This window comes from Bacillus rossius, chromosome 1 (genome assembly GCF_032445375.1).
Source record: "Bacillus rossius redtenbacheri isolate Brsri chromosome 1, Brsri_v3, whole genome shotgun sequence".
In the NCBI taxonomy this organism is placed as follows: Eukaryota; Metazoa; Arthropoda; class Insecta; order Phasmatodea; family Bacillidae; genus Bacillus; species Bacillus rossius.
In genome coordinates this window covers 308,883,791-308,898,211 of record NC_086330.1, presented here as the reverse complement: position 1 = coordinate 308,898,211, position 14,421 = coordinate 308,883,791, and the positions used below count along the sequence as shown (strand labels likewise).

At 36.9% G+C, this 14,421-nt stretch overlaps 1 protein-coding gene across 1 annotated transcript in view; it reads right to left on the bottom strand.

Moving 5' to 3' along the window:
* The window catches only part of LOC134527886 (transcriptional activator cubitus interruptus-like), a 105,060-nt gene extending 92,710 nt beyond the window's left edge, over positions 1-12,350 (bottom strand). The window contains exon 1 of the mRNA XM_063360889.1: positions 12,263-12,350. Within this exon, the coding sequence (XP_063216959.1) occupies positions 12,263-12,320 (58 nt within the window). The 5' untranslated portion in view covers positions 12,321-12,350. The remainder of the gene's footprint in view (positions 1-12,262) is intronic.
* Positions 12,351-14,421: the final 2,071 nt, after the last annotated feature.

Genomic DNA, 14,421 nt, shown 5'->3' with positions numbered 1-14,421 from the left:
ACTATACACACCAAACAATAAAACTATGTACATTAACCCAAAAACTATATTACTCGTCATCTCCGACATATCTGTGGGGAACTTGAGGATAACATCCTCACATGCTCGATGCTTGTCGTCCTCCCATGTTATGGCCAAGTTATTTGTACACTCACAGTAGAGTACATGCTGTCTCGAGAATATGACTCTAATTTAATTCCTCCGCGTGTGGTGGTCATTCAGGTCATCCAGATAGTCGTTAAATGTTATGCAGTATTTAGCGACACAATGCTGGATGCCCTTGGCCTTCTTTTCGAACATGAAACAATTGTAGGCATACAATTCAGCCTGCAGGCCTACAAACGCACTCTTGACTTTCTCCCCATATTCATCCTTAAACTTCCCAATGACTTTCTTGTAAAAGTGTGGGGAAATATGGGTGGTTGGAAGGGTAGAGTCGGCTTTGAGATCTGAATAGAAATCTGCTGTCTGGATCTTATAAATAAAACTGTCTCCTCCATGTAGACTAGGTGAATATTATCATAGTATCTGTTCTTCATGGTTATGTAGTGGAAATTATACATGAGTGTCTTTGAAAGAAAGAAAACTGTGAGCCCTGCATGAATCGGCTTGTCAAAAATGATTGTATCGTGATTCAAATGGATAACAGTCAATTTTGGTTCGTACATCGTTCGGTCCTTGAAGGATGGGCGGCACACCAGTTTCTTCAACGGCTTCCCGAAGCACACCAACTCCATTTTGAGCCATCATCTCTTATTCTCCATCAGTTTACCGACGAAGAAGTTCACAACGAGCTTAAAGAACTCCTTTTCGAACTCGTTGGCTATGGACTGGAGCTTGTTAGTGTTAAAACCGACTGTTAAAACTGGAGGACTCGGTGTATTTTAGTCACACTTAACCCATGTGATATAGCTTGCAGTATGTTTATGTAGTGAATATTATAATGATCTTTATTTTCTAGTATGGTCATCAATTTTGATGGCTTTGAACCAGGTGGACATTTGATTGATGGAAAGAAACAGCTGGTCTTTGTGACTTTCGTGGAGCTCTGGAGGGTACTCCATATCACACTCGGTAATATATCCCACAGAAGAATCGTTTGAAACAGACATGATGTCAATGAAGTTATCTGCTTATTGAAAAATCATTATAGGGATCAGCAGCAACATCGCTCATCCATACAAATGTGGTTGGCATATGTGTCTGACAAGAAGGTGTGGTTAGCCTTAGAATGATTCTTAATGATTTGTGCTACACCACCTCGGATACCTGCTTCCAAAAAAATATACTTATCATAATCAGTCAGAAGCTCCAGTTTTACATCTGTGTTGCGAAGCATAGCATTGAAAGCCAACCCAGGACATGAAATGTAGTGAGAGGGGTCTATACTTGATGTGTCCAAGCAAAGTATGTAAAAAATTTCAAACACATCTGCCAGGATCAGGACATCTGTCTTCAGGTACAAGTCACCATAGTAACCCCCAGTAGTAAACTTAAACTTGCCCCAAACCTTTTGTGCATGAGCATAATCTGCCTGAAATCCTAGAATCAGCCAGAATTTGGTAGAACTCATCAATTGATGGAAGATAGTTTCATCTAATCGATCAAAATAATCAACCAAATAATTGAGGAAGACTTCTTGCGGGTAACCAACTCCAACTCATCAGGTGCGAAAAATTCAGCAGTACTTATAAACTTGTCTGCAGGTAAAATCTCAGCGAGTGAAGCGAGATCACGACTCATAAAGTGGAACATATAGACAAAATGGATACTGAATGTATCACACAACTTCCTGGAAAAAGTTATCAGCTTTTCTCAGAGTTAGGAATGATGAATATATCTTTAGTCCGCACTCCAGTTTTATGATAATGAAGTTCTGATCATATGCCAGGTTGTGGAAGAACACAATCAACTTATTCCGTCTGCGACTGAGAAGGTTGCAATTATTACATGCTGCCCCCAGTTATTTGCCAGTGAAGTGATTGTGATCACGAACTTTATTTGCAGTCCTTCCCAATTTGCCACCACTGCAGTTTGCAGAAAAGAAATGTTCTGTGCATGCGAGAGCAGAGTTTTTGAACCGACATAGAAAATATTATTTTTAATTCCTGCCCAATTTCGGAAATTCGGGAAATGAACCTGTTCTCTGCATTGCAGCCTCTATACACTTCTGGCTGTCATGGACGTGATGAAGCTAGGTTTGTAGGATTGATGGAATTATCAGGTTACACATAAATGCAGTAGCTGTATGATTGTGCTTTTGGTACTGCAGTTGTATGACTAATCAGGATTCAGTTGACATGTATGGATTTTCTCGAGAATAGCCTCGAAATAACACAAAACAAATAGGCATCTTATTGGATTGGTGGAAATTTTTGAACTGAAAATCAGAAGGCTGGCCATTTTCATCAAGCTGTGGCAATTCCATTCGAACAGCAGCATGTTGTTTGCAGAGATCACTGTGTTTTCCTTAAGAAACTAATGACCAGTGAGCCCACAACTCTGTCATGTTCATCGAAGTGATTGAAGCATCGTTTGCATACATGAATAGCATCATGGTGTGTAGTCAGTTGGGAACACACCATGGCGGAAAAAAATATTGATGAATGTAAAATGGAATGAAATGTCATTGGTAAAAAGCAGATCAAAAGGTGTTCTTTTTCTTCTGGAGCTACTCGTGCAGATACAATTAATTCTCTGATTATCATCTATGCTGTATTTGTTGACAATCACACCAGGATTCTGTTTCTCGAACAGAGGCATCTGACGAAGTGGAGTAGGAAACTCGATGTTGGTGAAGTTGAACTTTTCCTCCATACCATGGTACCATTGATTAGCTCGTTCATGATGCTCGCCCTCCACGAACTTGACCAGAATAGCCGACTTAAAACACTTATCAATTATGTTCTGTGACTTGATCATTGCATGTTTCGCTCGATGCAGGAAGGTAATTAGAGGTAGGAGCTAGCACGAAGTGGATCAAGCTTATTTATTCGTTGTTGTCGCTTAGTGGCAGACAAAGTCCAGCCAGATCTCTTTCCTATGTAGTCCTACTCCTACTCATTGCAGATATTCCGAATGTCTAGGTAAATAATTACGAATTTCTAAGATAGTGACCAATGTGTCATCATCAGCTTAATGGAGGCTGTTAGATGAAATGAAGCCTCTTTTAGGACTTTTCACCATGTTTTATTAAATACGTGTGTTTCACCTAAAATAAACATTTTTGCTCCGAGCTAGGATCGAATCACAGAAAGGAATCGATCGAATCAATCAATATATTCATTGCTGATTTCTAAAATGTTTTTTATTATATTATCCGAATTTCTTGCTTAAAATTACACATTTTTAATATGGTGTCCAATATGGCCAACAAAATGGCAGATTTCACTGTAATTAATACTACTCCACTCTAGTAGGTAAAAATTAAACTAATATGGCAGCACCACATTTTAGCAGACGAAATCAAGATGGAGGATCCAAGATGGTGGCCATGATATCATACTGGCTTACATAATATATTCCTTGGCATTAGTGGCCGGGGTCAGTCTCCTAGTAGCCATCGGGGAAGAAGATTCCTTTGCAATTTTTATTTTGCCCTCATCAGGTTTCAACCGAGGACTCCCTGATGTGAGAGCTTTTTTAAATGAAATTTTATTAAAATTTTATTTAAATAATTAAGGACATTCAAGATATTGACTTTGACGAAAATGACGGATGTGAAGTCATAATTCAAAATGGCGGATCAAGATGGCCGCCATGAAATTATCCAAGGTGGTAGAAGGTTATACCATAACTAAAAAGGCAAAGATAGTGAGTGGGGCACTCGATGATGATGATGCCACCATAACGAAAATAACATTTGGGAGTGGGAAACTCTAATCCAAGATGACGGACCAAAATATGGCGGCTTCATGGTGGCTAAAGAGGTCAAAGGTCAAGGTAAAATGTTAAGCTCATCCTAGATTGCTGCCGTGACATCATTATCCAAAATTGCAGCTTAAATGAATTGTTGTTAGTATAGTATTGCTAAAAACCTAAATATCATCTGGCTCTGCCAGATCTGCTCTGTTCTGAATCGGCTCCAGCTCCACACTCCCACTCCTGTTGCAGCAGGAACTATTTTATACTACTTATGAGATTTTTGTTAAAACTTTATGCCTTTTCAAGATGGCTGACAGACTGGTGGATCATGTTGGTTTACACTCTGGTCGCAGCCATGCGTTTTAACACAGATGCCGAGGTTCTGGCCCAATAGTAAAATAAATATATGCAGGGGTCGATGGCAGGACTATAATACACCAGCTAGCTGTCGTGAAAACCAACATGCAATGAATACGAGAAAAGAAACTTACCAGCAAGTCTTTAAAAGAGAGGGAAAAAGAAAAAACTCATTATGCAGTGAGCTGGTGGAAGGACTAGAATACGGCGGCTAGCTGTAAATAAAACGAACATGCAGACAATGCAAAGAAAATAATTTAGCAGCAAGTATTGGACACAGGTAAAAAGAATAAACTCACCGTGCAATAAACTGGTGGCAACACCAGAATACGGCAGCTAGCTTTTAAACGAACAAACATGTAATAAATAAGAGAACAGGAACGTAACAGAAAGTCATTAAGACAGTAAAAATATCCCTTGCGGAACAGCCTACATCCGCAGGTGTATTTTGAAGTAACAACTTTTTTCCGGAACGTTCTGGACTATTCTGAAGAATTCTAGAAAATTTTCCTAACAATTTACAGTACCTGGATGATCATGTGCTCGGTACTTTTTTTTTGTTGGTAAATTGTGTTTTTTTAGAAATTATATTTAAATACGAATTACATACTGATGAAAGGATGGATTATGAATAATATTTTTCGATCTTACCGACATAATAATAAAATATAAACTGGTTATTTAAATATAAAATTACGAGTGCAATTAGTTTAATTAATTTATAAAAAACAAATACTTAATTTTTTACAGTTTATCATTCAACTACATAAGTGTATATATATATGTCATCACAGTTTTAATTTTGAAATCGGGTCTTAATCTAATACTTCCTTCCATACTATATTGCGGGTATGTAGAGGATTTTCATTTGGAAGATGGACTTTTAACGTAGTTGGTCGCTGAACTCTAGAAAATGCCACATATAACATGCCATGCATTAAGACCGGACTTGACTTTAAGTCAACCCCAACAGATTAGAAAGTTTTCCCTTGGGATTTGTGGACAGTCATGGCAAATGCAGATCTAACGGGAAATTGGTAACGCTGTATGGTGCATCCCAGTTGTCCTTTTGATGAGTCAAGGTTTATTCTTGGTATATGTACTTCTTTGCCGGATTGTTCACCAGTAACAATTTTTGCTTTTATTATGTGATTGCACAGACTTGTTACCATGAGTCTTACACCATTGCATAGTCCTTCTGATACGTCTTAATTACGCAAAAACATTATTAACACATTTTTTTTTTCAATTTTAGTTCGTGCGGTGGCAAGTCTGAAATGTTAACACTATTGAGAAATTCTGTTGTAAATTCAACTGCTCCTTCAGGTTGATCTTTCATTGAGTCATGGCTATAGTAGATTTTGTACTCTCCGGGAAGTTTGGCAACAAGGTATATCATCATTAATTTTTTCAACATCTTTGTTATGAGGCGCGAGTATTGCTCTGTCTTTCATCCCCTCATAATTTCCATTGACTAAGCAGTTACCAAATACTTCATCAATAAGATTGTTGCTTAAAATGATATTCTGTGGCAATTCAATTTCTTTCATAGTATTTAGGGTCAGTTCGCCGTTGCCTAATTTTAGTAAATAATCAGCAAATTGTCGTTGCTCTACATATATCAACGCGCATATTTTCTTCTTGTTTAAAAGTCTTAAAAACGGACCATAAGGAGCATCGCTTGATAGAAAGATCTAATAACTCAGTTTTATTCGCACGTGGCTGTACAGGCAGACATTGGCGAAAATCTCCTCCTAGTACTATTACTTTTCCACCGAAAGGGAGATCCGAATTTTCAATGGGTCGTAAAAGTTGATCAATGTTCTGCAAACCATATTTTGGAAGAATCAGAGCTTCATCCATAAGAAAAATATATATTTTTGCTAATCGTCTCGCTTTAGAAGAGTTAGGTTTAATACTTGAGACTGAATATGGTGTCAGTGGTACTTTTAATCCAAACGTTTTTATGAGAAGTGCGTCCATTAGGCAATAATATGGAAGCAATACCGGTAAAAGCCATACATTTGACTCTGTATCGTTTTACAGTCAGCATTTATAGTATAATGTTTTATATATGAATGTCTTCCCAGTACCCTCCGGACCATAAATGAAGAAGCATTTTGTTTCAGAAGCTGTATTATTTACAGCTTGAAGAATAGAATTAACGACTTCTGTTTTCCTTTTAGTAACTGGTACATTTGCTCTTCTATACTGCTGATACATTCGTGTTTAAATTATCTTGATTATCTTCAAGATCGTAATTATCAATGTCCTCAAAGCCAAAAGTTTGTACCCAGTATTGAAAATTTCGGCCTTCTGTTGCTTCAGTGTTTAATTTTATTTTGCAATAATTCTGTAACCACGATTAATTGCATTTTCTATAGACTGCCAATTTTGCTGGGCTGCATGTATAAAATCTTCTGGCAAATTTTCTGTAAATGTTTCCCACAGACGCTTTGGATTTTCAGGAGATACGTAAATTAAAATTTGAACAAATAGGCTTCTCATTGCTATAGACATTTTAAATAATGCAGATTCTCGTAATTCTTCTATCCATTGTTGATCGTCGTAAGTCAAGCCTCGTGCTAAGCAGGCTTGTTTATACGTCTGATATTGGATGTCTGTTACGGTTCGAAGGTCTTCAAAACTTGTTGCATCTTTTACATGAAATAGTAACAATCGCAAGTGGTAAAGTTCCGGTTGGGCAACGAAATTCACATTGTGAATCCTACCAATGACTCGCAAACGGCGAACTTTTGGCTCCCATTTGCTAGACCTTCCGATCCATTAAAAATTTTCAGGCATCTGCCAATAAAAATGATATTGACGTGAGACATTATCGCTTGACTGATTATGTCTTTTAATTTCTGCATTGTGCTTAAAATAAGCCTCCAGAGTAGACCCTCTTTGGCCAATGTCGGCTAATTCTTCATGGGTTTGATCCAAGTTTGCGATCCGATACTGTCCTGGTAAGTGGATATCCATTCGTTGGACACTGTGACTTTTTTTTTTAATTTCAAAAGCAAATAATTGCCAGCATGCTTCTGGTGGCGTGATACAACGTCCTTCAATGTATGCATTTGCTTCATTATAGATCAGCGTCCTTTGTTATTCTACAACTTTGATCGATGCACATCGTGTCCTTTATAAATGTATTAATAAAGATATTTCACAGCCAAAATACTCCCTATGTACTCAACGTTAATATAACAATTAAATTTTTTCAATAAATATGCGTTGTAGGGGGCTACATTACGATTATCTCGTGTTATACGACGACCGTTTATGTCTTTGCGATAAACCACATGTTCGTGTGAAAATTGGGGACTATGAGGGTCCAACTGCGGATTGTAGCGTCGTCGTTAATTTTGTTTACCATCATCTACTAAAGATGTAACTTCCTGGTACGATTTTGGTCGAATCGACATTTTGTTCTTCCGTTTTTATGAACCATACAGGTTGCATTGGGATTAAATCGCCACATGGGTTGTCAACCATCCATTGGAGTACTAATTATATTAACTCTAAGTCATCATTTCCGAGTATTTCGGATGAAATTAAGTTATCGAGCTCTTCTTGTTGATGAATCTTGTCATCAGATGTCATAATTATAAGCAGATGCATGTGTGGTAATCCTAGTTTCTGAAATTCTATAGTGTATACAAAAGCCGATACCTTTCCAAAGACTTGTTTTTTATCTAAATCTTCTATTAATTGGTCAAATTTTAACTTAGCAGCTCGAGCCACGATATCAGGACGATCCTGTGGAAGCTGTTGCAAGATTGTTCCATCTTCTAAATTTATTTGCAATGCCTGTTTTATTTTTGGCCAGTTAGAATTCGATGTCATGGTGATAAATAAATCAGGTGATCCAAGCCGTCAAACAATAGCCATTGCATTTTCAAAATTTTCCGTGTAATACCTCGTCGAACCTAGAAAAGAGGAGGGGAAAATAATCTTTTCACCAACTGTGGCATTTTTTTCCAGCAAGTTGATTAATGAAACTGGTTACTCCCGCATATTGTTCAGCTAGAATCTTATTTTGGGTTGTATTTTATCCATTGAATACGGTCACGCTCTACACGAATGTAAGTATCCACTAAATATTGTTGAAATAATCGGCCCCCAAAATGCAGTGCATTAAATGGAAGTTCCCGTACATCGGGTAGTTCTGTTGATGGAGATTCTGTTAAAAATTTAACAAACTCTGGTCGAAACGAAAGTCTGTATTGTTCCAGTTCAAGCCGAGTTAAATGAATGCGGCTGGCATAAGGCGTTTGTAACTGCAAATCTGGGCTAAAACCATCCGTGCCGGCTGGGTAAAATAATGGGTAAGTAAATGGCTCGACTCGCTTATCAACATTATTTAAAGAGACAATGTTTTTATTGCGCTGGTGAACAATCATTTCTTTTTCTGGAAATCTTTGATCAGCATTTAGTGTAAAAAACTGCACAAACCTCATTACACGCCGGAATATTAAACCTTCTGCGATCAGCTTGATCTGGAAGTCTAAATAAAAGCTTTACGTATGATGGGGGTAACCCTTGGGCAGAAGTTAACCAATTCATTTCGTCCTCTACTTATCACATCATTATATAATCCTGTACATAACGATTTTGCGCTCGAATGATGAACTCCAATAACTTAATCATTGAGGTAGTAATTCCAGAATTAAGTGGATGGTTAACTCTTTCATTAACGGCTTCATCAGGGTCTAAAAAGTATAGTTGCCCGTACAGTGGCCGTTCAAAGACACCAACATCATTTTGCGTCGGGTGAGCTGTCATATTCATTTTATGATATACTTGTCCGCAAACAATAAAACCATACATGCCATGCAGGGCCGCAACTAGAGGGGGGGGGGGGGGGGGCAAGCGGGGCATGCGCCCCGGGCGCACAGCTGTGGGGGCGCCGAAATCGCTTGCATTTTAATTCCTTCCTACTACAACTGGTAACTGGTAAAAAAGTTTTTTTAACTTGCATGCCAGGAATGTCTAATCTGATCTACAATATAACGCCTCAACATATTTATTTTAAAATACTCAGAAAAAAATGTTAAGTTCATCATTAACAACGGACCCCACGCTTTAGTGGTGTGGAATGTGCAAAAAAATGAGGGGGGGGGGGGCGCATTAATCCATTCATGCCCCGGCTGCCAGAGAATCTAGTTGCGGCCCTGATGCCATGGCATGGCTATTTATTGTTTTGTCATCTTCTATATTGAAGGATGCTAGAGCAAAAAATGCGTTTATCTTTCTTATTTTTTTTATGAAATTCTTCCGAATGTGGGTGACGGTTTAAAAAGTGACGTACTAATTCATTTGAAAATTTTGGTTGCTCCATTAAAATTCGTCCATGCAAACAACAGTCACCAAAAGAATTGATATTTATACGATTAGAAACGCGTTACTCAGGGAAATGCAATGCACCACAATGGATACACAACATTTCAAATTGTCCTAAGGCGTTATATTGCACAGATGCAGTAACGGAACATTTGTAAGTCGGTAAATAATTATTAAGTTCTAAAGCCCTACGACGTCTTCCGTCTCAAGGTCTTTGTTCATCTAATCGGTATTCTCGTTGTTCGTTTTTCATTAGCTACACGTTGTGCCGCACGCTGCCGCAAATCTCGCAGACGTCGCTCTCGTTGTTCGTCATTTACAGCGGTCACACGATGTGACGCACGCTCTCATGAAACATCTAAATCATAAGACCTTTTTGCTCGTATAATGTTAGTCAAGTTTTGCAAGCATCTTACTTTAGCAGCACGTGTGGGACAAGCGGAAACCAGATTATTATCATGAAGGTTTTCTTGAAATGAGTCTTCACTGTGTGAAGTTTGAGAAACCTGACCAGTTTGATGACGATGTTCTTCAAGGTGTTCTTGAGACGAGTTGCGGCTTCGTGAAGTTAGATTGTTTATAAGCGTTTTTTTCTTCAAAGATCGTTTAGGCATTTTTAAGTGAACACATGAGTTAAAAAGACACAAATAATATAAGTGAACAATTGATTTTCTTGGTCTAACCTCAAACTAAACACTTACTGGCTTAACAACACTTAAACAACAATTTAAAAAAATGGTATGATTATCGATAAAGTTGATAATTGAAAACACGGATAAAACATTTTCTAAAAATGAATCCTAGCTAGATCGATTTATCGCCCCCGAAACCCCATGCATACTAAATTTCAAGAAAATCGTTGGAGCCGTTTCCGAGATTCAGAATATATAATATATACAAGAATTGCTCGTTTAAAGATATAAGACAACATGCTATATAATCTCAAATAGTCTAAAACCATAGATTAATTATTTTCTCATATTTTATGCAGCCAAAACGTTTAGAATGAATTTAATTCAATGCAGCATTGAATATCTTAAAAAATAATGTTTTAACTATGCCTACTAAGGCAGTTTTATAGTTTTTGACCTCCCAATAATATAATTTAATCCGTGGATTTATAAGTGGTGGTAAAAATAATTTCGAGAAAAATTTTTTCAGATGATAATATTTTTGACGGTTTATAGTAACTAAGAATGAAATTATTAGTGCACTTTAGTAAAAAATCTTGATTTTTTTTATTTAAGCACATAATTTACCAACCCCTTTGCAGTAATCGTTCACCTTGGCCATAAGTGTTACGAAAAAGGTCTTTGATAATTTAATTATTTTTACAATATTTTATCATGGATAAGCTAATTAGCATCTAAAAGGAGTTATGATTTTTTGTCATTCAACCCTTATTTACACCCTTTACAGTTATCAAAATGTTTTCAAGAAAAAAAATTGTTAATAATATTTAGAATGTTTTAATAAATAAGAACGGATTTGATGTTTTACATGGTATGGAAGTTTTGATTTATTTTATTTGCGTTTAAACCCCCGTTTTTTCAACCCCTTGCAGTAATCGTTTATTTTGTCTAATATTGCTTTAGGCAAAAGTTTTAGATAATATTTAGAACATTAACAATAAGTTGTAACAGATTTAAGAGTGTCTAATAAGGCAGATAAGAAATATTTTGTCCTTCAACCCCAGTTTTTCCCATCCTTTGCAAAAATTATTGGTTTTATCAAAAATGTGTCAGACAAAAGTTTTCAATAATATTTGGGAGGTTTACAAACAATCTTAACATAACAGATTTGATAGCGAGCTTTTTAAATTAGATAATTTTTTTGTCCTTTAACTGCAGTTTTTTCTACCCCTTGCAGTAATGGATAGCCGAAAAAATATTGCAGATGAAAGTTGTGGATAAAATTTTGAAGGATTGCATAAAAGAAAAAGAATTTGATAGTGTACAAGAACACTATCATTTTTTTTCTGTACTTAAATCCCTGTTTTTTCAAACTCTTGCAGTAATGGTTCTATATATCAAAAATTGTTTGAAACGAAAATTTTAAATAATATTTATGGATTTTAAAGTATACTCTAACAGATTTTATATTGTACTCAATAAGGGTGTTATGTTTTTTATCTTTAAGCACCTGTTAATTTTTTTACTCTTTGCATTAATGGTTGGCGCCAAAAAAATATTTCAGACAAAACTTTAATATAATATTTGTAAAGTTTACAAACAATTTCAACGAAATACAAAAGGAGTTGTAAAATGTTTGGTCCTACAACCCCAGTCTTTTCAATCCCTTGCAGCAATGGTACGTCTTATCAAAAAATTATTTCAGAAAACATTAAAAATAATATTTAAAAGGGTTACAAAAAATTTGAACAGATTTGAAGGTGTGACTACTAAAGGAATTAAGATTTTTTTTATCTACTACAACCCATGTTTATTCAACCCTTTGGCGTTATGGTTGTTATTACCTAACAAAAATTTACTTGGATAAAAGATCTTGGTTATTACTCTTACACGATTTTAAAACGGGAGTGATATTTCCTTAAAAAAAAAAAAACCTTCCCAAATTCTCCCCTTCGGGTATCAAGACGGCAGAAACGCAACGAGCTTGAGGCAGTTCTGGAATAAAGCAATTAGCTTTCGAGGAACACAAACACGCATGCCACGGTTGAAGCGAAGGTACTCACCATGCAAGGAGCTGGCGGCAGGACTAGAATGCTGCAGTGACGAGTACAGGTGGTCCATGTAAGGGGACAGCCTGTACGCGGGGTGGAAGTCAGGTGTCACCCCCACCCCTGCAGTGGTCCCTGGAGGCAGCACGGCCCCCGCCGCCCCCGCCGCCGCCGCCGCCGCGGCCCTCCTGCTGGCCGCGAGGAACTGCAGCTCAGTGAGGTTGCTGGCTCCGGACAATCTGCAACATGTGCCACACACACGCTCGTGGCTGCTGCTGAGGTGGTCACACCGTCGGTCACATCTAGCCGACTGCGCAAGGGATGGACCCGTCAGGTCAAGCGGCGTGACGAGCGGTCACGGAACACCACGTGTCCTGCCGTAACGAGTGACATCTCATCATTTTAGCCAGGTTTCCAAATGAGTGTCACGCAAGCACTACAAACAATAAAGTTTGTTCATGCGAGTTTTTTTTTTATAAAATCACTTTAACAATATATATATTTGGCAGTCATTATTTTTCCATTGCAAAATATTTATTTAAAATAAAAATTGTTCAGGAAACACTTGCACAGATAATCAAATATATAATGCCATGTTTAATAAGGAAATATTCATTGTAAAATATATTAAAAATGAGTGTATTTTATGTTATTATTTCTATAACCTTAAAACATTAATCGAGGCAAGCGAAATGCAGCTATACCAGAACATTACGCATTGTTGTTAAATAATGAGGATTTTTTTTAAAGCAATTAAGGAACAATTCAATTGTGCAAAACCATTTTATGACTGCAGCTATTATGTTTGTAATGATTATCTCCAAAATATTGTTTTATAAACTTTAGTTAATTAATCTTAAATTTGATAAGGAAATATATACACCTTAAAACTGTTTTCGTGAATGCAGTAATTTTGTTTAATTTAATTTGTGCAGTCTTTTTTAAAAGTTTTTTCTTGTAATATAGGAGAGTTGCGTTATAATGTCTAAAAATAACTTAATGCTTAATGAATTAACGCATTTCACTTCGCTAGTTCTATAAAATGTAGTCAATTAAATATGAATATTAATGAGATTAAATGGGAATAAAACACCGCAACGAACTTTGGCATACGAAGTGACTAACTTGCTTGGCTTTAGCCTTAAGTGCGCCGTTTTTCCGGGCACACATAGGGTGCGTATAGCTTCAGGAAAAACGCGATTTCAAAACTACTCAAGATATCCGAATAGGGGTCTGTTTACGAAAAGCATTTAAGAATTCGCTGCGGGCCGAAAAGTTCTTTTGATTTCGGATTGTTTTTAAACTTTGTTTTTAGAAGAGTGAAAATGGCTAAAAGGCGTGTTTTCGGAGTAATTTTTAGGCGTAAAACAACCTGTACAGATTCACGAAAGCACTTATGGGACTTTCATTACACCTTTATCTTTATTTCTCTGCCATATAATGTTACGGTCACCGCTCGAATTTCACAGTTTTCCTGTAACGATGAGAAGTTTGCGCACCAGTTCAGAGCCTTGCGCTATAGAGGCGATACCGCGCTAGAAGCACCAGCGAGAGTCGCGCTTATCATCCCTCCTCACCTCACTAACACACATACACACCGACCAGAAGATTTAATACCAACCAGTCTATCTTCCCTTATCCCTACAGTGTGGAATCACCGCCCTGACGTGACAACAAACACTAAGACCTCTAAATTCCTGTCTTGCTTGAATAAGACATGCGCCTGTCAGACTTACTTTCCAGTTTCTTTCATCCATGCTTGTGTTACCACCGCAACTTTACAAACCGCCGAACCACAGCCCCTGGCTTGCTTGATGCAAGGCTTGGCCTTTGTCGACCTGAATTTCCAGATTTCATTTAATGATATTTTTCTTATTGTTAACTATTAGCACATTTAGGTTACATATTTTCATTTTTCGCAATCTTAATAGTGTTTATGCATTAAAAATTCAGTGTTTTTTGAATAATTGAAATATCAAAACAGTAGAGTAACACAATGAAATATTATCTACTATTAAACTTATCAATAGGTTCGGAAATTCGTTCTACATTAAATCCCAGCGTTATGTTCGAATATTGTTCACATATATCAGAGGCCTGGTAAAGTTAGTCGAATTGCATTTAATTGTTTGATTTTATTTAGGTTTATATAATTATTTAAATTAAAATTTACT